Genomic DNA, 19,078 nt, shown 5'->3' on the forward strand with positions numbered 1-19,078 from the left:
GGTTGACAGGTATGCATTACTAAAGTTTGTCAAAACAGTAATTCACATTGCTGTTTATATGTTGGCAAATGTAACTATTTTTTTGCTAAAATTATATACATTTCCGTGTAAATTGTTGGAAAAAAGGTTTTAATAACTCATGTTTGCAACACAAAACAAGCAAACAAAAGGCAATAATTGAGCTATCTTACAAAAAAAATCGAGTATTTTACACGAGAACATCCAAAACGTTCTCAAAAGAAAGCAGTTTTTATCATGGTTTGTCCTCTTTTCCTTTGGTCTTCCTGTATACCATCTCTTTGAAACTGGACAAGATCTTGCTCTCCCTCTTCCGCCGTTCCTCCTGATTGAAAGAGGCCAGTGCTCTCTTTTCATCGGCGCTGTAAATTTGGTTTTCCTTTCGCAGACGCACGGCCTCCATGCGTCGATGTCTGCGGACGCGACAAGTTGAGTAAAAAACCCACAAAACGGCCATACATTCTTTTTAAACAGATAAAGATAAGCTATACCTGCTGCCACTCATCACGTAGCCCGATTTCTCAAAGTCAGCAATCTCATTGCTGGTCAAGCCAATTTCTCCTCTTCTCGGAATACGCTTTCCGGCTTTGACGTACTCCGCCATGGCCGCACCCTCACCTGGCAGCAAGGCGTGACCGAAGCTGGGGGGACAAAACAACACCAAGCTCGAGTCGAGTGGGAGACAGAAGAATTTTTTTTTCTTTACTGGGTCAACTTACTCTAATGGTTTGTCGTCCTGGGAAAGGAGGGTGAGCGGTGCTTCGGGTCCCACCAGATCTTCAGCAGAGCCTTTCTCGACCCAGGTGACCTCACCGCCGTCGTCGTCCTCGTCCTCCTCCTCAGACTCTTCGCTGCTGGACTCGCTTGAAGATTGTCGGCTCTTCTTGGCGTTCTTCTTCTTGGACTTCTTGGACCTGAGAGAAAAACGTGGAGTGGCTTGAAAATCTCTGTTAAAGTCAACAACCACTGCTAAAGACTTACTTTTTGCTCTTCTTTTTCTTGCCTTTCTTTACTTTCACTCCTGAAAAACAGATGGGGGTCAAACATGTGTAATGTGCATAACATTAAAAAAAAGTGAATTTTAGTCACTTGCCATCAGCGTCCGACTCCAAGCCGCTGTCTGACTGCTTTTTGTGCTTTTTCTTTTTGATTTTCTTCTTCTTCTTCTTCCTCTTTTCATCTGCCAGTGAGCAAATAGTAATACACATGAAATGACTTGTTGTGTTTTTCTAATGTGTTTGAACGCACCTTCAGAATTGGACGCGGAGCTGACGTATTTTCCATCGTCTTCAACGGGTGTAAATTCATCCGAGCTGGTGGTGACATCCACATGCAATATTTAATTTCCGTGGCCTACTCAAATAAAAACTTTTGACTTACTCTTCTTCTTTCACCCTCGGCGAATATCCCCAAACTTCGGGACATCCTTGCTCGCCGATCCTCTCTCGCTCTTTGAGCCGCCTACGACACACACACACAGACAACACAGTGTTTGACCATCTTAAATCTATCCAAAGACCACCTTTGAATCATAACAATAACCAATATAAATTATATATTTTTTAAAACACACAATTCTAAGAGCATACCTGGCCATGAGTTCTTCTTGTCTCTGCCTGTGAGCATCATCTCTCTGCTGATCATGATAAAAATCATCTCTGGGACCACTGTGCCTCCACGAAGCTTCCCTCTGCTCCGACCAGCGGTTGTGATTTGTCCCGATGACGCTGTACCTTTCACGGGATCGGGATCGTGAACGAGATCGACTGCGACGAGGACTCCCAATTTTGAACCGTTTGAGGGTCTTTGCCTCTCTGAGTCGATGTTCTCGTTCCTGTCTCTCGCGGTCCTTGTCGCGTGGCCTCGGTAGTTTGGGTCCGAAGCTATCCGGAGAAGCGCTCCTCTCTCGGCTACGGGAGCGAGAGCGGTTTCGAAAGTGCCGGGGACTCCGAGAGCCCTGGCGACTCAACTGCGGCATGGCTGAAGGATAAATTTAAAAGTCACTCAAGACTCCACAAGTCGAGGGAAAAAAATATTTTCTACACTGCAAACGTTTATGTAACAGCCGAAAGTCGACTCGTTCTTGTTTGTGAAGAGAATTTCCGTTTCCGTACCTTTACACATCATTTCCGGAAACCAAGACCCGCCTATAATCCAAAAATGCGTCCTTGTGTACGGCAGTTGGCCGCCCTCTTGTATGTGTCTTTTTACACAATAACAATGTAATTATCCATTGGCAATTTTATACTTTTTATCAGATTAATATGCATCTATCTTTTACATTGAAAAGCAACTATTCTTGGCCTGCTAGATGAAACTAACACAAGAAACTCGAATCTCTGAACTTTATATGGACTTAAAATAGTGACATGTCACATGAATTTTTCATGTGATTCGATTTTCAATGGTCCTTTGTATGTTTTGGATCGAACACAACATTTGCACCCATGTTATTCACTGACTCAAAACCATCTTAAAATACAACGTTTTTCACTCACTTATCTTGCGTTTCTTTTTTTATATCATGAAAACCTGTCACTTGGATAGATATACTTGCCCTTATTTAGGAACTAGCACATACAATTGAATGATGAGAACGAATATCAACAAATCGGGGACATATAGTCCATTAAAATAAGCAAACCTATTGTTTTAAAGCTTGAGAATCCTGTAAAGATAACATTATAGTTTATAGCTGGTTTTAAACGTCATTCGTTTTCATTTTGAAGCAAAAGTCAATCCAGGAAACCCGGAAGTGTTTCCTCAACTGCAAGTTTCTTTGTCGAACGACAGTCGTCCTAATGATCTTAGGCCGTTTTCCCCAAAAATGTGAATTTAAAATGCATTTTTGGCTGCCACGCAGTGGCGACTCCTCGTGGCTGTTGTGACAATCACTCGACAACGCAACCCTCGTTTGGCAGGTGAAGCCCCTCCGCTCCGCTTAGCCATTGTGTAGCCAAGCGGCTAACGCAAGTAGCTACACCGCCGCTTTTCTACTTTCTTTACGCAGGAGGAAAACTCACAAAGCGCAGGTAAACTCTTTCGCTTTCGATGCACATCTGGACATCTAGTTACCCTTCCGATCCAAATGTATGAACTGTTTTGCATTTCTGCAAGCGTTTGCATAGACGAGCTGTCATCATAACATAGGCCCGCGCTGTCCTTTTGTTCATAACTCGGCAAAATAAAGCTATTTTGACATGTTATCGTTAACAAAGACACAAATGGAAAGTTCGGGGCATCCACTACGTGCAACATTTTCATCTTTAAAGTCAGTCTTTTGACGTCATCGTGAATGCTACCCCTTGCCGTAGGAATACTAGCGAACGTCACTTCTGATTATTATTCTGATATGGAGGATTCCTTGCATTTAACCCCATTATTTTTGGATCAAAACCAAGGAATCGGAATTTTCAAGCATTATCCGTGAATCTCCAGAATAATGTTTTTCAATGCTCAGTCATTACTATCTAGTAATCAATAAATACAAAATGGATTATGATTTGATTGCACTTAATTGCAAATACTTGTGATGCAACTGGTGTTGACCACACATAAAAGATAACATACTTTTTTTAATTTTAAAGTCAGGGTTTGGATCTTTGGCATTAGGCCGATTCAATACAAATCAAGATTGATGAGGTGATATTTGATACAAAAAAGTAATATTTTGAGTGCCATTAAATACAAAGCATAAGCAAAGTGCATGTATTTTTTTTTACACATTAATGTATATTAAAATATATTCTTACAATGTTTCAAACACACTCATGATTAAGATTACAGTAGTCATAAAATGCACTTAAATGCCAATTCTGAAGCAAATTAACTGTTAGCCTATTTTTTTTTAAATAACACTGGCTTAATATCATGGAGTGATTTTTGGACCACGCGCATGACTGAAATGCTTAAAAAAAGTTAAAGCAAAGTTTAAAATGGAAAATAATTAGCTACCTAACATCCATAATGGAGCTCTTAAATTGCCACTAATCCACAGTTGTGCTTGTTTTCCTCCTTCCGTGAAGACATGCCGAGCCTAAAGCTGATCACCGTGATGGACACTCACTATTCAGCTACGTTGCTGAAGTCACTGAACGAGCAACGCAAGAGTGGATTATTTTGCGACGTCACCATCATCGTGCAAGACAAGAAATTCCGCGCCCACAAAACCATTCTGTCTGCATCTAGCAATTACTTCCAACAGCTCTTTGTGGTCTCCGGGCAAGTCATCGAACTGGACTGCGTCCGAGCCGAGATCTTCGAACACGTCCTCAATTACATCTACAGTTCCAATATTGTCCGTATACGCTCGGACTTGCTGGACGAGTTCATAAGCGCCGGGCAGACCCTCGAGGTCAAGTTCATCGCCGACCTGGCCACCCCGTTGTCCCAAATTAGAGGTATGCCCGATTTATCCAAGGGCGAAGACCCCCAAAACCAGAAGAACATGCCCATCATCTCGGAGTCCTACTCCATATCCACGGAGGAGTTCAACCACTCCAGCAACGAAGCCAACAAGGACCAGGACTCCGACGACGACGTCATGTTCGTCTCAAAGACGGACGGCGGGGCGCGAGCCGTCCAACGGAACGCTTCGGGGGACGTCATTTGCCTGGACGCGACCGATTTAGATAAACCCGAAAAGGTTGAACGCCAAGAATGTCCAAGCCCCAAACTGAGAGAAGCGGTCACGGGAATGCAAAAGATAACGCCCCTCAACGGAAGCCCGTCGCCAAGTCCCCCAATCAGCTCCAGTAACCTCGATTCGCCCACCACGCCGGCGAAGACCAACAGCTTCACCCCCGAGCCAACCGCCGCCGTTCAATCGTTCGGAAACGGCCGAGCGACGGACGCCAACGACATACAGGGAGTCCACAAAAAGCAAATCTTTGCCTTGCCCCAGAAAGGGGAATCCAAAATCCGACTGTTGGACATCTCGGAAAGTCCCAGGAACGTCGCACAAGCTACGACGGCGGCGGCGAAAAAGACGGTTACGCTCCATGCGGCCACAGAAATCGATTCCATTTCATCAGATTGCAAAGTCTACGCCAACATCGGAGAGAACACTTACGACATTGTACCGGCCAAAGACGACCCGGGCGAGGGGGGCTCCAACTCCAGCAAAGAGAAGCGATCGGTATCGGAAATTTCCCAGAACCCCAAGTCGTCGCCCAACAAGAAAAAGTCCAAATCCGAATCCCAGGACCACTACGAGCTGATCATGGACGGCAAGACTTTCTACGTGTGCACCGTGTGCAAGCGTCCTTACGTTTGCCGGACCAGCTTGCGGCGCCACTTCAACACGCACTCGTGGGAAAGAAAGTACCCGTGCCGCTACTGCGATAAAGTCTTCGCCCTGGCCGAGTACAGGACTAAGCACGAAATCCAGCACACGGGCGAGCGGCGCTACCAGTGCCTGATGTGCCACGGCACCTTCCTCAACTACCAGCTGCTCTCCAACCACTGCAAGCAAGTCCACCACGTGGCCCCCAGCGGCAAGAAGGCCAAAGACGGCGAAGACAACATCTACCGCCTGCTGCCTTTCAAGGCCCCGCCCACCAAGCCGTACTCGTGGAGCGCCGACGGCTCGGGGGGGCCCTTTATCGGCCAGGACGGCGCCACCTACCGCGTGCCCCCCGGCCAAGAGGGCGCCCCACCGACCCCCCAGGGCCAGGCCCTGAACTGGGACGATATTTTCGAATCGGAGGACCACGTGCTGATGGGTCGACCGGGGGCGCCCGCCAACGCCGGCCCTCCCGATGTCAAACCGGACTTCAATTTTAACATTCCCGAGACGTACTGAGCCGCGCCGGGCCTCCCCTCGCCTTCACTCGTGCCTTTTTGGAGGCCCCACCCCACCCCCCACCACCTGTCGGAACGAGGGAACGTTCACATGCGCGTTCTTTTAAAATGCGGCCCAAACAAAACCGATCACTCGTGTTGACTTTTTGCTATTTTACGGTTATAATAAAAGTTTTAAATCGCATTTTACTTGTATAATGACAATATAAGCATTCAATTTGATATTGGCTGCCCAAATATGGAATTTTAAGGTGCGTTTCTCCAACTCTTGAGCCAAGGTACGCGTATTATTACGTTCAAGAAACTATACGCCGCACTTCCAAACTAAAAAAGCCACAAATAGATTGAAAAAAAGTCTTAGTCGACTTAATCATGTACTTAGTGAGAAATCTGGCCCAATAGAATTGTACTTGCTTCCACCTACAGCAGTGAAAGAGCATTTATATGATGCATTCAGGTGAAAAATAAAACATAGTACTTTTCAGACAAGGTCAATTTTAGCTCCTCAGTTTTGGTAGGGTTTTTAAATGTAATTTTTAAAAAAAGGAAAATATTATTCCTATCATCACTCCACATTCCTCAGTTAATTTCGCTCATCTTTGCACAAATATGAAGAAAAAAATGTATTTTCAGTCTTACTTTTGCCAGCCAAACATGGAAGGTATTTAAAGTTGACTTGGGCAATTGAATTGAATGGTGTTTTTTTAAAAGAAATTATTTCTTCTGTTACCTAAGGCCAAAATGTATGCGTTACATGCTTTAGAGGGAGCCAAGACTTAGAAAAGTTAGCACTTACCGGTAGTGTTTTCTCATGGGATTCTCTCGTTGCTCTTAGTTTGGACTCTTTGATTGACAATTCACTGTGTCTGAGTGTAGTGGTTCGTAAACCTTGCTAGTGCTGTCAATGGAAACGGAAAAGATTATCACTGTGTGGCGGATGTACAGTATCAATTTTGTGAGTCATGTTCTTTTTTTTTTTTGCTTTACTTTTTTTTTTTAAACTGTCGTTGCCGTGCTGAAAATGTCCTTTCCCGCCGTTATGATTGAAATTTGGATAATAATAAATTATTCTTATACAGTTTTACCTTGCTTGGTTTTCATGATGCTGACCTATTTAAAACACATTTTCAACCACTAGTTATTACATCACTTTTTTATGATTACAATCTAAACTTACTTTTTTTTCTTAAATACAACAATTATACTGCAATTACCATATTTTCTCGCATATTTGTCGCCTAAAAATGATGACTGGGTGTGGCTTATATGTGCACAAAATAGACATAAAATGCATGAAACACAAAACAACGCAGCTAATATGGGCACTTCTTTCAAAATACTGAAAAGGTAAAGAGATGAAATTAATTGTGATGTCTATGAATGAAATTCAAGAATAAATATAAACCATATCTTGTATAAAACCTGAAAGAATGCACTTACTTGTGCCTGCCATTGCTTGCTCCGGGCGCTGCCATCTTGACCTAGAGATGACAAACTAGACCACTACGGATACACATTTGTACTCCCTATTAAAACCATAAATAGGGAGTTCAAAATTGGGAATCAGGGGGCGTCTTACACAGAGAAATTGTAAAATTCAACGATTTTAAAGCTATTTTAAGGGTGCGGCTCATACAGGGGGCTGCTTTTATGCGAGAAAATACGGTATTTCAGCTAATGCGCACATTTTTTTTTAAATACAACACTGACAATGTTGGAAAAAAGAATGATAATCACGCATCTAAGAGTTAAATACGTTTTATATTGTAAATAAAGCATCTGTGCGTCTGTACACATCAAACCATCCAAGTAAGATGTTTGAAATCATAAAAAGTCAGCTCACAGCTAGCAAAAGAATGCTTCTTCCGGATGGGGAAAAAAATAGAAATGGCCAGACGACATTTAAAACATTCTAAAGAAGCAGCAAGACTTTCTGCAATAGCGATCGATCAAATCAATACCAGTTGACTAAGTAGACTGCCTTAGTTACACAATTCAGGTGTGGTCGTTTCCCTTGACTGGCTTATCGAACGGAAGCCAGCGTTGGGGTGCGTTTCACGGGAAACATGGGCGGTGTGGAAGACCATTGGCGTTAAGGCCGAACAATTGTAAACGAGTCTTTCAGGGTTGCCTCCAACCAACGGTGAAGGCCAAGCGTGCAAGCGGTGTTCAGACTACCTTTTTTTTTGCTCCGTTCAACTCTGTAGATGAGCCTCCCTCCCGCGTTTTGAGACCTGGAGATGACCTCAGAGCCCCCGCGCTTAGGGGCTGTACGGTGGGGGCTTGTCATCGGGGTCCTCGTGAGGTGGGGAGTAGCGAGGGGGCACCAGGGTGGGCCACAGGTGACTGGCTCCGGATTGCGAGTCCTCGGACAAGGCGGAGGAGTCGGGGAACATGTAGGAACCCTGAGAATGACGGAAGAAATGGTATGTGGACTCCCCATTGTAAACACAACTACAAACTGATTCATCACTAATTTCATCACCAAACGCTGTCTCAAGACCGGAATAAGGACTTACCCGTGTGTCGTAGGCCGCGTATGGCGGCAGGCGGGGGGCGGAGTTTCGGTAGAAGTCGACGCGCGGTGGCGCGACGGAGTCCGCCGAAGCCGTGATGGCCTCTGGTTCGGACGCGCTGTTGGACGCTTGAGCCGGGGTCTGTCGGGTGGAGAAAGAGCGTTCAATGGCTTCGTCTTTGCGGTGGTCCCCAAGGAAGAAAGTGACCCACCATGTCTTTGAAGCCGCCCAGCACGGCGGCGGTGATGATGCCCAGGAAGAGGGCCACGATGTTGAGGACGGTGGCCGACCAGAGGAGGTGGTAGAGGTGCACCACGTCCTGGCAGCTCTTCACGTCTGTGTACTCGTGGTATCCGCCCATCACGTCCACGCGGCTGACACAGAGCGAGCCGAGAGTCAAAAGCCGTTCAAAGAAAGCACGTGTGTTACTCATCTCGAAACTTACTTCCAAATCATGGATGCTTTCTTGAATTTTTTTAAACCATCTCTATTCTGAAGTCCCATGAGGGGATGCTCTCTAAAAAAATATGTATAAAAGTACAAGGTTATTGATGAAGTCAAGAATCTACCAGAAACCCCAAAATCGCCATCCATACTCACTTGCCGCAGTTGTAGAGTTCGCAGCAGTAGCACGTGTTGCTCCTCACGCGCAGATTGCACGACGTACGAGACGAGGTCTGGCAGTGCACCTGAGGAAGACACCACATGTCACGCCGCACCCTTTTTTGGCAAACGCCGACGCTAGCAACATCTTACTTCTCGCTCGGACGCCGTCTCGCTAGAGAGGTAGTCGCAACGTCCCGCGTACAGAGGCCTCAGATCCTGTGGGATAATCATGTTAGCCATCCATTTCCCAAACTTTCACATTTTTATAAACTTGAAAAGACAACACATAAAACCTAAAAACTTGATGTAGTGATGACGCGAAAGTTGAACCGCGAAATGGCAAGGAATTACTGTACAACAACAACTCACTTTTTGGTGTATTGAAAAACTTTTGTTGTACTTACAATGTGCCTGGCAGCAAAAACTCCGTCGACAATAGCGCAGCAGAATGCAGCCACAACTCCAAAGCTGATGAAGACAATAGAAGCCACAAGCTGGAAAAATAAAACATAAAGCTCAATGCAAAATCAGCTTAATCACTTCTGCAATGCTCCAAAAAAAGCACAAATAGTTTGTTTTAAGAGCATGAACATTTTTATCCATACCATAATTTATTTTTTATCGTGGGCCCCAACAATGTTCAGAATGTTAAGTTGTTTAGTTGTATGTTTTCTTATGTTTTATCAGTTGTCACCCTTCAACAACAATAATATTTAATTTTAAAAAAGTATATGTTGATGTTTTTTAAAGATTTAACTGGCAGTGTTGGGGACATTGGAACAGACTATGGCTATTAAACAGAAAACAGGTCTCTGTTTATTTAAAATCCAAGTTACAAAAAAACAACTGTCACCATTTAATTCTTAAGTAGAGGTACCACTTTAAAAAAAAAGTTGTATGTTGATGCCAGCAATGACAGAAGCCAATAAACACAGAAAAAAACTCTTTGACGTGAATGATCGGCAAGATATCATAAACAAGCATATGACGCGAGCCGTCATGGCGCCCGTCCGAACTCCCCCGCCTTGTTGTCAAAGTTTTCACGGGCCCCCTCGTCATTCCCCGTGTCAACTTGACCAGCCGCTCGCATTCCCGCGTGGACATCTGGCACGCTCCTCTTACACTTTGCGTCTATTTCTGGATGCGACTCATTTGGCCTGGGAACAGCGGCGTAAACCTCTGCTTGGCTCCAATCGGGTGTTTTTGTCATTGCGTTGGCGCAATTAAAAAGGTGGATGTAATGCGAGTGGTCGCCGGAGGACGCCCCCGTCGCCATGCTTACCATCTGCCTCTTGTTCTCGATCAAATGTGAGCCGATGATTCCCAGAAAAGAGCCGAATCCCAGCTGGATGGATGGAGAGAAAATACGAGACTTATTCTTCGCCCACTATTAGCTGGCTTTCCGGGAAACGTTGGCGTCTCGAATCGACAAACAAGTCTCTCGTATTATTTTTTTGCAACTTGCCAACTCACAATGAGACCCGGGTAGTATCCCCCGACCGTGATGTTTTGCGTCCTGGTGGTGGCGGCCAGGCCGAAGATCAGAATAAGCAGCGAGACGATGAGCAGCAACGCCGTGACGATGATCGATTTCCTCTTCCTCCTCTTAAAAGAACCTACGAGACAGCAGATAGATTGTTTTATACAGTGGCAATCAATCTAAATTGTCAGTAGACTATTTAAAAAGTCCCATAGAGCGGTAAAAAAATGATCGAGTTACATGTGATGGAAATCTTCCAATTGAATTAATTGTATCAAATAGTATAATATAATACTATAGTAATTAAATCATTGATATTATTGATAAAATAATGATGTAGTGTATAACATAGTATAGTACAGTACAGTATAGGTTAGAACTTTGTTTGGTTGCAGTAGCAAGACAGACATAAGACACAGAAGACATTGTAGAACTAGGTAAAAAACGAAATACCAAAATGCAATAAAAAAAAAAGAGAAAAAAGCAGCTAAAACACAAAACGAGCAAGAGCGGACAGAGATATAGTAATAGTAAAAGTGTATATAATATAGTGGGAAAAAAATGTATGACAGACAAAAATATGAAAACAATTGTATGTAATATCGTAATTTGACCTGGTTATTCCTGTCAGTATCTCAATTTTTGTGACATTTTTGTTTGTTGGATTGGCGTGCCATGAAATTTCCTAATTGCTAATTATATTTGTTGTATCATTAATGATGGCTAAAGGCTCCATTAGCCTACGTGAGCGAGGCATAAGTGTTATTTGCCGAGCATCCCCAAGAGCGCAGTCAACACTTGTGACAGGAAAAGGGCTGAAATAAGACCCGCGTCACCATCTTGAGTCCGATTTCATTCAAAATCAATACTAAAGCTCATTTGATCTCATTGAGAAATACAGTAATGCTTGAAAGTCATTAGGTTGAGAATAGCTCTGGGCTGAGCACATTTTTTAGATCAGTGCATGGCTTTTCTGGGGGTAAAAATACACGTCGGCAACATACGGGAAAGTTGTGCATGCGGACAATGAGCCTTGAATTTATATATTTAAGACGACTACAAATGAGGTTCAACGAGTTCCTTTTAGACTGATTGTCGTCTGGACTTCAGTGTGCGTGGGTTTATGAGGGTGGCTCAAGAATGACCTCCACATTTTTCCACAACATCGCTTTCAACTGCTGCAATTAGCAAACCACAAAGCAATTAGTCAGATGGAAAATCCCATTAGAAGAAAATGGATTATGTTATGCACAGCTGGCCAATATGGCTTCTTTTGAACCAATCTGTCCAATTATTTTTAAAATAGATCTTATTATATTCTGTAATGAGCCCTGATGAATTTCAGTGTATTATAAAAGAGAGGAAAAAATAAGAGAAACATGAAATGAAGAAAAAAAGCCCCATTCATTCTGTCCGGGAGCCACATGCGGCGGGAGAGCCACAGTTTTGCCATATTGGTGCTAATGAATCAAAACAACAGCACATCAATGCATCAATTGCTAAGTATCGCGATGGTCGATCACCACACCCTTAATCACGATAAAGAAATGTACTACCCACATTATGTATACAATAATAGATAGCGACAGGGACTGCGGAAAATCGCTCATTAACATCGTAAAGGATTTTTGGTCTCCTTTCGAACCTGATGCCACCGCACGTGCTTTTTAGACACGCCTTTGACCTTGCGCACCTTACCGATGCTGATCTCGGACAGCGTCAGTCCGCTGGACTGCAGGCTCGACGCCGGGGGCATTCTGGGACGATGCCGCCGCTTGGGAATGGAAGCCAACTGGACGTCGCTCGCTGGAAATGTCGCAGCCAGATAGATGTCCGTCGTCATGGAATGGACTTTCGCTTTCTGCTCACCTCGAGCTCCGCCCTTCCTCTTCTCACACCGGGCCGAGTCACACAAGCATCCCCGCGTCCGCTCCAGCGTCCGTCCGTCGGTCACCGTCCTCGCCGCGTGTCGGTGGAGGTGTCCGGCCGTTGGTCGTCAAGTTCTCTTGTGCGCATGTCACGCATGTGGAAGGAGGGCTGGTGAGATGATTGACCAGCAACATTGGTTGTTGTTTTGGAAGAAGGAAAAAAAAATACAAACATTTTTGTTATTTGTCATTAACTCTTTCAGGCAAAGTGATTAATGCAAGTGTATTCGTTTTTAATTATGAGTTTGTATAGAAAAATTTGGTCATGGGTTGTAAACTACCATCCTTCATGTACAAAAGCTTTTTCAAAATTAAAAAAATATATATTTTTGGAGTATATAAAGGTAAAGGAACTTTAGATGTTGTTGGCATCTCAATATAAATCTTGATGTCATTTTGACTTTTTCAAAATCGTATGTATTAATATGAACAAGCTTATAATATGTTTATATTTTATGGGAAAAGAGTGCTTATTAATAAACGTGGTGATAGCATAATCTTATTATATAAAGTGGGACTTGTAGCAAATGAATTGGTCTGGCCCCATCTCCTGTCAGGCCTATGCATCTGCATTCTAAGTGATATCTTTTTAAAATTTTCATTCATAATATAACAATTACATTTTTTCAAGCAGATGCAAAGATTATTCACTATACTTTGGCATCCATTAAGTCGTTTTTGAGTAATTTAAATGTCATGGGCAACTTGATTTAGTTATGTTTTCAGGATTAAATGAGTAATCTACACTGTAAAATAAATACATATATTTTGGAGATGTGGGAGGAAGCCGGAGTACCTGGAGAAAACCCACGCGAGCTTGGGAAGAACATGCAAAATCCACACAGGAACCCGGGACCTCACGTGGACATGGTGACCTCTCTTCCAAAATGGCGCCTGCCCCCAGTAGTACTATTTTACAGGAAATATCACATTATTGTCTTCACATTGTTAATCGTATATAGTTGTGAATGTGAGTTTTTGATGCATTATAAGATGGTCTGGTCCCACTTTGCATAAAAAAAAATGTCATTTGACCTCCAAGGCAAATGTAACGAGGTGACTTTTCAGGGTCGTGGTGACACTGAACGAGCGTTTTTGGCGCGCTTTTAGCAAAAGTGCAACATGCTGAGAAAGTCTCTCCATTCAGCCTTAAAACTCCTCCAAAGAAGCACGCGCATGTTCCAAAAGATCCGCTTTTTTTTTTGTTTTCCATGACGCAACTACTCTTTTCATGTAAGAGAAAGCCCCCCTCACAAGTGAGTCCTCCTCTCCAAACTTGCAACCGGGCTAGCTCGGCACTTCTACGTGACCGGAGTGCAAATGCAGGGAGGTAGGGGGGGAGTTTGGGGGTCCTCAAACTTGAAGAGTTTATGTTGAACCCTCTATAAAAAAAAGCCTGATGTACGTGCCAAATTTGGTTAATAATGCGGATTTCCACAGTTGGAAATAGAAGAGAATAAGTCAATAAGAAATGAATCTTAAGGTTTTTTTGTACGGGTACATGATGGAGAGCGGGAAAAATGATCATGGCGTCTTTTGTGTTGTAACAAGCTATAAATATTGCATTCAGCCTTTGCTTTAGCGGACATTGAGCGATGGTGCGCGTGTGTAGAATACAGCACCGGGGCCTGGGGTCTTTGCCAAAATGCGCCTTGAATCCTACCGAAGAAAAAAAAAAGTACTTTAGTATCCCACCCCCCGTGTTTCTCAGCTCCTGACTTCATTCACGATGTTGGACGTTTAGATGCAGGAGGCTCTCCGCACCCCGGCCTCAGACTTTCTAATGAAACTCTTCCAAAACTTTTGACAAACGGCATTTTTTTTAACCTTTGCGCTTTTTTTGGAGTAGCACTTTTTTTCCACCGGAAAAACTTCAGGTAGGTGTATTTTTCGGTAGCATGTTTTTTTTTTTTAATTCGCTTTAGCTTTATGAGTGTATGGAAACATTGTTTATCATGTGAAGGTCCTTACTGAGAAGATGGAGCCGAGTTCCACAGAAGAAGGAGCTGAGCAGGTTCCACTTCCAAGAAGTCCGGTAAGACTATAAAAGGGGGGAATAAAAATGATATTTAGATGTGTTTTAGCCATGTGAAATGTGTGGGAACATTTTTTTTTTACTGTATACTTGCGTGTACTCCTGGGTCCGCGAGTCCAAACATCTGGACATGAGCCGGCGCACGCAAACAGGAGGGTGGGCTCCAAGGGGGGTCTCTCTCCCAATGTCGGGCGGCAAAGGTCACCAGCGGGATTCCGCGGTCCGCCTAAACGAGAAGACGTCGAGACGGGACCACGTCACGAATATGCAAAGGGTTGTCTTACGTGTGGCTCAATTTGTTCCCCCCCTGAAAAGAACAAGGTCACTTTTGATATCGCAGAGGAGGACATGTGGGTTGAACGGCTTTTCTCCCCTTCTCTCCGCCAGCCCGCCAAGGTGATCCTCAAACACGGGCAGGAGCTGGAGGAGGAGCAGGAAGAACTGGCCGAGCACCAGCCCCTGCAGCAGGAGGACCTCAACTTTGAACGCTGGAAGCGCCGACCCTTGCCCAGGAGGACGCTGCACCAGAAGATCAGCGACGTCAAGACCTACCTGTGGAATGCCGAGACCAAGGAGTTCATGGGCCGCTCGGGAAAGAGCTGGAGTGAGTTGACGCCGAGCCCACAGAGGTTTGGCCGTGCTGGCAAACGTTGCGTTTCGGTGGCTGGGGCGGACAAAAGTGCCGTTGTCAAGGAAAGCTCCTTTCTGTATTGCTTGCATCTTGACCTACACTTTGAATCTGTTACATAAGTCAGATTTTAATGCATTTTAATGGCTTCGGCAAAGCAATTTTCTCCAAAGATTTGAATGCACGCAGCACCAAAATAGCCACATTGTTTTCTTGGATAAAGGATGCCGTTTAATACTTTACCAAAAGCCTAATAGGAAAAAAACTAAGGAAAATATATGACTGAGTCGGAAAAACTAAACAGAGATAGGTCCATCATTCATTAAGATTAGCGGTGATTAATCACATTTTACATAATAATAAATCCGAGGCTAGCATTTATTTCAAACATATTGCCTATGTTCATGTCACCCTGATGCATTGTTAAAATAATTAACTCGTTACCAACATCAGACTTCTAATTATGGGCGCTGCAACTTAAATTATTATCACGGGTTGATACATTAGCTCTCAATTTTTCTCAATCCAAAATCTCCCAGGTATTATTTTTTTCTCCAAATATAAAATATTCCATAATTCCAATTCTATGTCTACTATGATTCAGTCTAGGTTATGCCTCGCCCCTGAAAAAAATCCCCTCTCCAGCCAGAGTAGGCTCGCAAGCCTTAGGTTACTCCCCGTGCCTTGAAACGCACACTGGGGAAACTTGAGCGGGTGTGTGCGTGTCACTGATGTTTACATAGGTGCGATTCCCCAGAAAAACAGCCCCTCCTCGGAGACGGTGTCCCAGTGGGAACCCCGCTGGCCAGAAATGACATTCCATTCAGAACTTAACAGGCTCTTCACATCCGCCTTCCCAAAGCCCCTTTACACAAAAGCATCCGCTCATGCACGTACACATCCCTCTCCAATTTTGAAAACGGAGATGAAAGTGTGACCCCAAAGGCTGGGCAAAGCCACGTTGGGGGGCCGCGTATCCTGGAGAATAAGAATAAGTGTGTAAGAGTGTCCCCACAATACCAGAGCGTCTCGATTGGTGCTCCTTGGAGTCGCCCGGGCCTCCGCGGCTGCAAAAAAAAGCTTCGCCGCGATGTCAACCGGAGGTTCACTGTGTTCCTGAGAGAAAAGACAGCTGGAAGAATTCTCACTGCGCTCAAACAGAAAGGCCTTTGTGGATCCAGGGGACGTTGGCCCCCCAAATCTGGGCCATTTAAACAGCCTATCGTCAAAAAAAAAAATCACGTGACTTTCCATGATCTTTCCAATTTGAATCTTAGTAATGAAAGGTTTTCAGTTGCCACAATTCTGCATTCGCAATTCTCGTTGGTTGAAGACGAGATATTCCAATTCCTTTTTTTTTCTGACTTTTTAGGCCTCATCCTTCTCTTCTACGCTGCACTTTATACCTTCCTGGCAGCCATGTTTGGCGGCTGTATATTTTGCCTCATGTGGTCTATTAGCCCCTACCATCCCACCTACAACGACAGGGTGATGCCACCAGGTAAACAGAATCCCAGCCACGCATTGCACACTGCATTGGAACTCACTTCATTTGTTTGAAACAATTGCTATTGAATATAAATCAGGCCTCGTTTTTTCCTATGGGCAATTTGGGCGACCGCCAAGGGTGCAATCGAAAAGGGGGTAACTGAGATCCAAAAAATTATATTACTAGTTGTCTGGACTTATATCCTCTATTTCCGCGTCAACTTAGTGGCGTAGACCATCTGGCAATAATGAATGCAATTTTTGTTAAACATTTCTTGATTTTGTGAGTTAATTATTTTGCATGCTAAAGGCCCTTAAAGTCAAATTATATGTTGAATCCAATTATCTGGAACACAATGTATTGCTAAATGTAAAAAGAAGCAAATAGTTTGAGCCCTAAATTCAGATGATGTCATGTCATAAAGGCATTGTACTCTATATTTGTGGTTCAGGGTTTTGGGAATTTACAATGGTGTTTATGTTTGCACTTTTCTACTGCAACCAAGTACTTTTTTTTCCCAGTTAGTACCTGGTAGTAGAAGTTAGGCATTATTCCTAAGCGAGCCATTACCCAGGGTTCCCACCCTCCTTCTGCCCGTGGACATTCACCGGTGTCTCGTCACAGTTGACTGTCTGTGGGTCTCCACTGGCAGGTATGACTATGGCGCCACATCTGGAAGGCCAAGACATCTCCTTCAACGCCTCCGAGCGCAAATCGTGGAAGCGCTACGCCCGCTCCATGGACGAACATCTACGACGTGAGTTTGTGGGGGACATGGGGGAGGGCTTACTCGGACCGGTTAACCCGAGTTCGCCTAGCCTCATCAGTACCTTTGTCCCGTATTCTCTTTTTGCTCCTGCAATGCACACTGGGAAGGGAAGCCTCTTTGTGAGTATGTGTGTTTCCCCCCCACCTCCCCTTTGATTCATTCACACTGCCTTAATCAGAGACCTTGGCAAGGAAGAGAGCCATTGGACAGATTTATTCATGCCCCCCCTCCCCCCTATGCCCTCTGCCTCCCTCAGCCTACAACGATGGTGCACAGGAGAGGAAGAACATCCGCTGCACACAAGACAGGTACTTCATGCAAGACGATTTGGAGGAGGAAGCCGAGAGGAAAGCCTGCCAATTCAAGAGGTCCTGGCTCGGGGAGTGCTCGGGTCTGCAAGACCCCCATTACGGCTACTCGCAGGGAAGGCCGTGCGTACTCCTCCGAATGAATAGGGTGAGATGGAAAAGTGCCCATCGCCTGTTATTTACTGCTCTGGGGAAGCCGTGACATGTTTGGCTTTGGCACCAAGTGGTTGACCAAACTACGGCCCGCACAAGAAGCTTAAGTTCTGTTGAACTTCCAAGAGCCATTTAAATGGATGTTTTTTTTTGGTCAAAACCTGACAAGACTGAAAATTTCAGGTTGGCTTTTTGGCTAAGTGTCAGTGTTGCTAAAATGTCGTATTTTCTTCTCTAGATTCTTGGATACCTGCCAGGCCATGGGAAACCAGTCAATGTGACTTGTGGAGTTAAGGTAGAACAACTGTACAATCTGGGAAAATATTTAGAATATCGAGTTAGTCCAAAATGATCAAGACATTTAACACAAGCAGGCCTCATTTACTAAAAGCAACCAAAATGGCAATCACCTTTTGTCAATGGAAATCCCCAAAATATCCGAATCACGATGGGATCCAATTGTGCTGACTAATTGTGACCTTGTGAATTTTCTAAATAAATCTCAAATTTAAACTCTTTCAGAAAGGACCAGCAGACGCTTTGGGTGAAGTCCAATTTTTCCCCAAGAGTATTTTCGACCTGAAGTACTACCCATACTATGGCAAGCTTCGACACGTGAGTGCCACTCTCTGACAAAAGACAAAAAAAAAACGCTTCAAAGTGCGAGTTAGTCCTAAAGCGACGTAAATGCGCCCGCCACCAGGTGAATTACTCGTCTCCAGTGGTGGCCGTTCGCTTCTCAGGGGTGCAATACGACACTCACGTCCAGGTGCAGTGCAAGCTGAACGGAGAGGGCATCATCAACGACTCCCCTACTGACCGCAACTTGGGCAGCGTCAGCTTCTACTTGCAAGTCGGAGCGTAGAAATGAATGAACAAATACTTGTGATTCAAAAATGACCCTTATCCTTACACACACATAAGCGCAATGACATCCATTTCCTCATAGAATAATGTGTCAGATTTAATCCAACTAAACCGTGCCGTTTTTTTCCCCCTACGTTATGCAAATCCAATTAAAAAGTAAAGCAGTAGAAAGGCTGTTATTGATTGGGTGTAAGCTTTAGAGAAGACGTGCTGATTTTTTGGTTAGTTTTCTTCAGATGGTACTAATTGTCGGTGCATGTATTTTATTTTGAAACATGTATATTTGAAGGAATATTGTGCAATGATAAGAAGCCTTGCACTGTACTCACACAATAAAAGAACGTGGAAAAAATAGTCGCACAGCTGTATGAAATTTTAAATAAATACCGTCGCCTTCTTACGATTTTCATGCAATGATTCCGATTTTTTTTCCTTATTTTAACCCTTACAGGGGAGTTGTCTAATTATGTTGCCTTCAA

At 44.1% G+C, this 19,078-nt stretch overlaps 4 protein-coding genes across 6 annotated transcripts; 2 read left to right on the top strand and 2 right to left on the bottom strand.

Moving 5' to 3' along the window:
• Nucleotides 1-108: 108 nt before the first annotated feature.
• Nucleotides 109-3,236, bottom strand: nkap (NFKB activating protein). Of its 2 annotated transcripts, XM_077732525.1 has the most exons (10): nt 3,042-3,236; nt 2,133-2,221; nt 1,608-1,998; nt 1,399-1,479; nt 1,267-1,331; nt 1,112-1,198; nt 1,000-1,039; nt 738-932; nt 510-659; nt 109-431 (listed from the first exon to the last, which is right to left on the bottom strand). In XM_077732525.1, exons 1-10 carry the CDS (start codon nt 3,083-3,085, stop codon nt 254-256), a joined length of 1,320 nt encoding a protein of 439 aa, XP_077588651.1. In that variant the 5' UTR covers nt 3,086-3,236; the 3' UTR covers nt 109-253. The 2 variants fall into 2 exon arrangements, with proteins under 2 accessions (XP_077588651.1, XP_077588652.1); XM_077732526.1 differs by lacking the exon at nt 2,133-2,221 and having other exon boundaries at nt 3,042-3,211.
• zbtb33 (zinc finger and BTB domain containing 33) lies at nt 2,728-6,904 on the top strand. Its single transcript, XM_077732523.1, has 2 exons — nt 2,728-3,050; nt 4,044-6,904. Exon 2 carries the CDS (start codon nt 4,046-4,048, stop codon nt 5,819-5,821), a length of 1,776 nt encoding a protein of 591 aa, XP_077588649.1. The 5' UTR covers nt 2,728-3,050; nt 4,044-4,045; the 3' UTR covers nt 5,822-6,904.
• A 768-nt stretch (nt 6,905-7,672) lies between these two features.
• On the bottom strand, nt 7,673-13,271 carry tmem255a (transmembrane protein 255A). 2 transcript variants are annotated; one of them, XM_077732883.1, is made up of 12 exons: nt 13,147-13,271; nt 12,292-12,459; nt 12,121-12,228; nt 10,416-10,558; nt 10,225-10,287; nt 9,347-9,436; nt 9,093-9,158; nt 8,937-9,025; nt 8,782-8,853; nt 8,548-8,710; nt 8,340-8,477; nt 7,673-8,225 (listed from the first exon to the last, which is right to left on the bottom strand). In XM_077732883.1, exons 3-12 carry the CDS (start codon nt 12,176-12,178, stop codon nt 8,082-8,084), a joined length of 1,026 nt encoding a protein of 341 aa, XP_077589009.1. In that variant the 5' UTR covers nt 12,179-12,228; nt 12,292-12,459; nt 13,147-13,271; the 3' UTR covers nt 7,673-8,081. The 2 variants fall into 2 exon arrangements, with proteins under 2 accessions (XP_077589009.1, XP_077589008.1); XM_077732882.1 differs by having other exon boundaries at nt 12,121-12,459; nt 13,147-13,270.
• A 780-nt stretch (nt 13,272-14,051) lies between these two features.
• Nucleotides 14,052-19,002, top strand: atp1b4 (ATPase Na+/K+ transporting subunit beta 4). The gene is made up of 9 exons (XM_077733646.1): nt 14,052-14,227; nt 14,314-14,385; nt 14,773-14,989; nt 16,386-16,514; nt 17,155-17,259; nt 17,528-17,727; nt 17,971-18,027; nt 18,255-18,347; nt 18,436-19,002. Exons 2-9 carry the CDS (start codon nt 14,329-14,331, stop codon nt 18,595-18,597), a joined length of 1,020 nt encoding a protein of 339 aa, XP_077589772.1. The 5' UTR covers nt 14,052-14,227; nt 14,314-14,328; the 3' UTR covers nt 18,598-19,002.
• Nucleotides 19,003-19,078: the final 76 nt, after the last annotated feature.

Source organism: Stigmatopora nigra, chromosome 14 (genome assembly GCF_051989575.1).
Source record: "Stigmatopora nigra isolate UIUO_SnigA chromosome 14, RoL_Snig_1.1, whole genome shotgun sequence".
NCBI classification, from domain to species: Eukaryota; Metazoa; Chordata; class Actinopteri; order Syngnathiformes; family Syngnathidae; genus Stigmatopora; species Stigmatopora nigra.

Excerpts from the sequence above, each read along its gene's own strand:
- nkap (XM_077732525.1), bottom strand. The coding sequence starts at position 3,085 with ATGTCCAGATGTGCATCGAAAGCGAAAGAGTTTACCTGCGCTTT. Across the intron at positions 2,222-3,041 it reads AAAGAGTTTACCTGCGCTTT|ACACATACAAGAGGGCGGCC; the intron begins GTGAGTTTTCCT and ends TTGTGTAAAAAG. Across the intron at positions 1,480-1,607 it reads CAAGAAGAACTCATGGCCAG|GCGGCTCAAAGAGCGAGAGA; the intron begins GTATGCTCTTAG and ends TGTGTGTCGTAG.
- zbtb33 (XM_077732523.1), top strand. The coding sequence starts at position 4,046 with ATGCCGAGCCTAAAGCTGATCACCGTGATGGACACTCACTATTCAGCT.
- tmem255a (XM_077732882.1), bottom strand. The coding sequence starts at position 12,265 with ATGACGACGGACATCTATCTGGCTGCGACATTTCCAGCGAGCGACGTC. Across the intron at positions 9,159-9,346 it reads TTTTTGCTGCCAGGCACATT|GATCTGAGGCCTCTGTACGC; the intron begins GTAAGTACAACA and ends ATTATCCCACAG. Across the intron at positions 8,711-8,781 it reads AAAGCATCCATGATTTGGAA|CCGCGTGGACGTGATGGGCG; the intron begins GTAAGTTTCGAG and ends GCTCTGTGTCAG.
- atp1b4 (XM_077733646.1), top strand. The coding sequence starts at position 14,329 with ATGGAGCCGAGTTCCACAGAAGAAGGAGCTGAGCAGGTTCCACTTCCA. Across the intron at positions 14,990-16,385 it reads CCGCTCGGGAAAGAGCTGGA|GCCTCATCCTTCTCTTCTAC; the intron begins GTGAGTTGACGC and ends CTGACTTTTTAG. Across the intron at positions 18,028-18,254 it reads ATGTGACTTGTGGAGTTAAG|AAAGGACCAGCAGACGCTTT; the intron begins GTAGAACAACTG and ends AAACTCTTTCAG.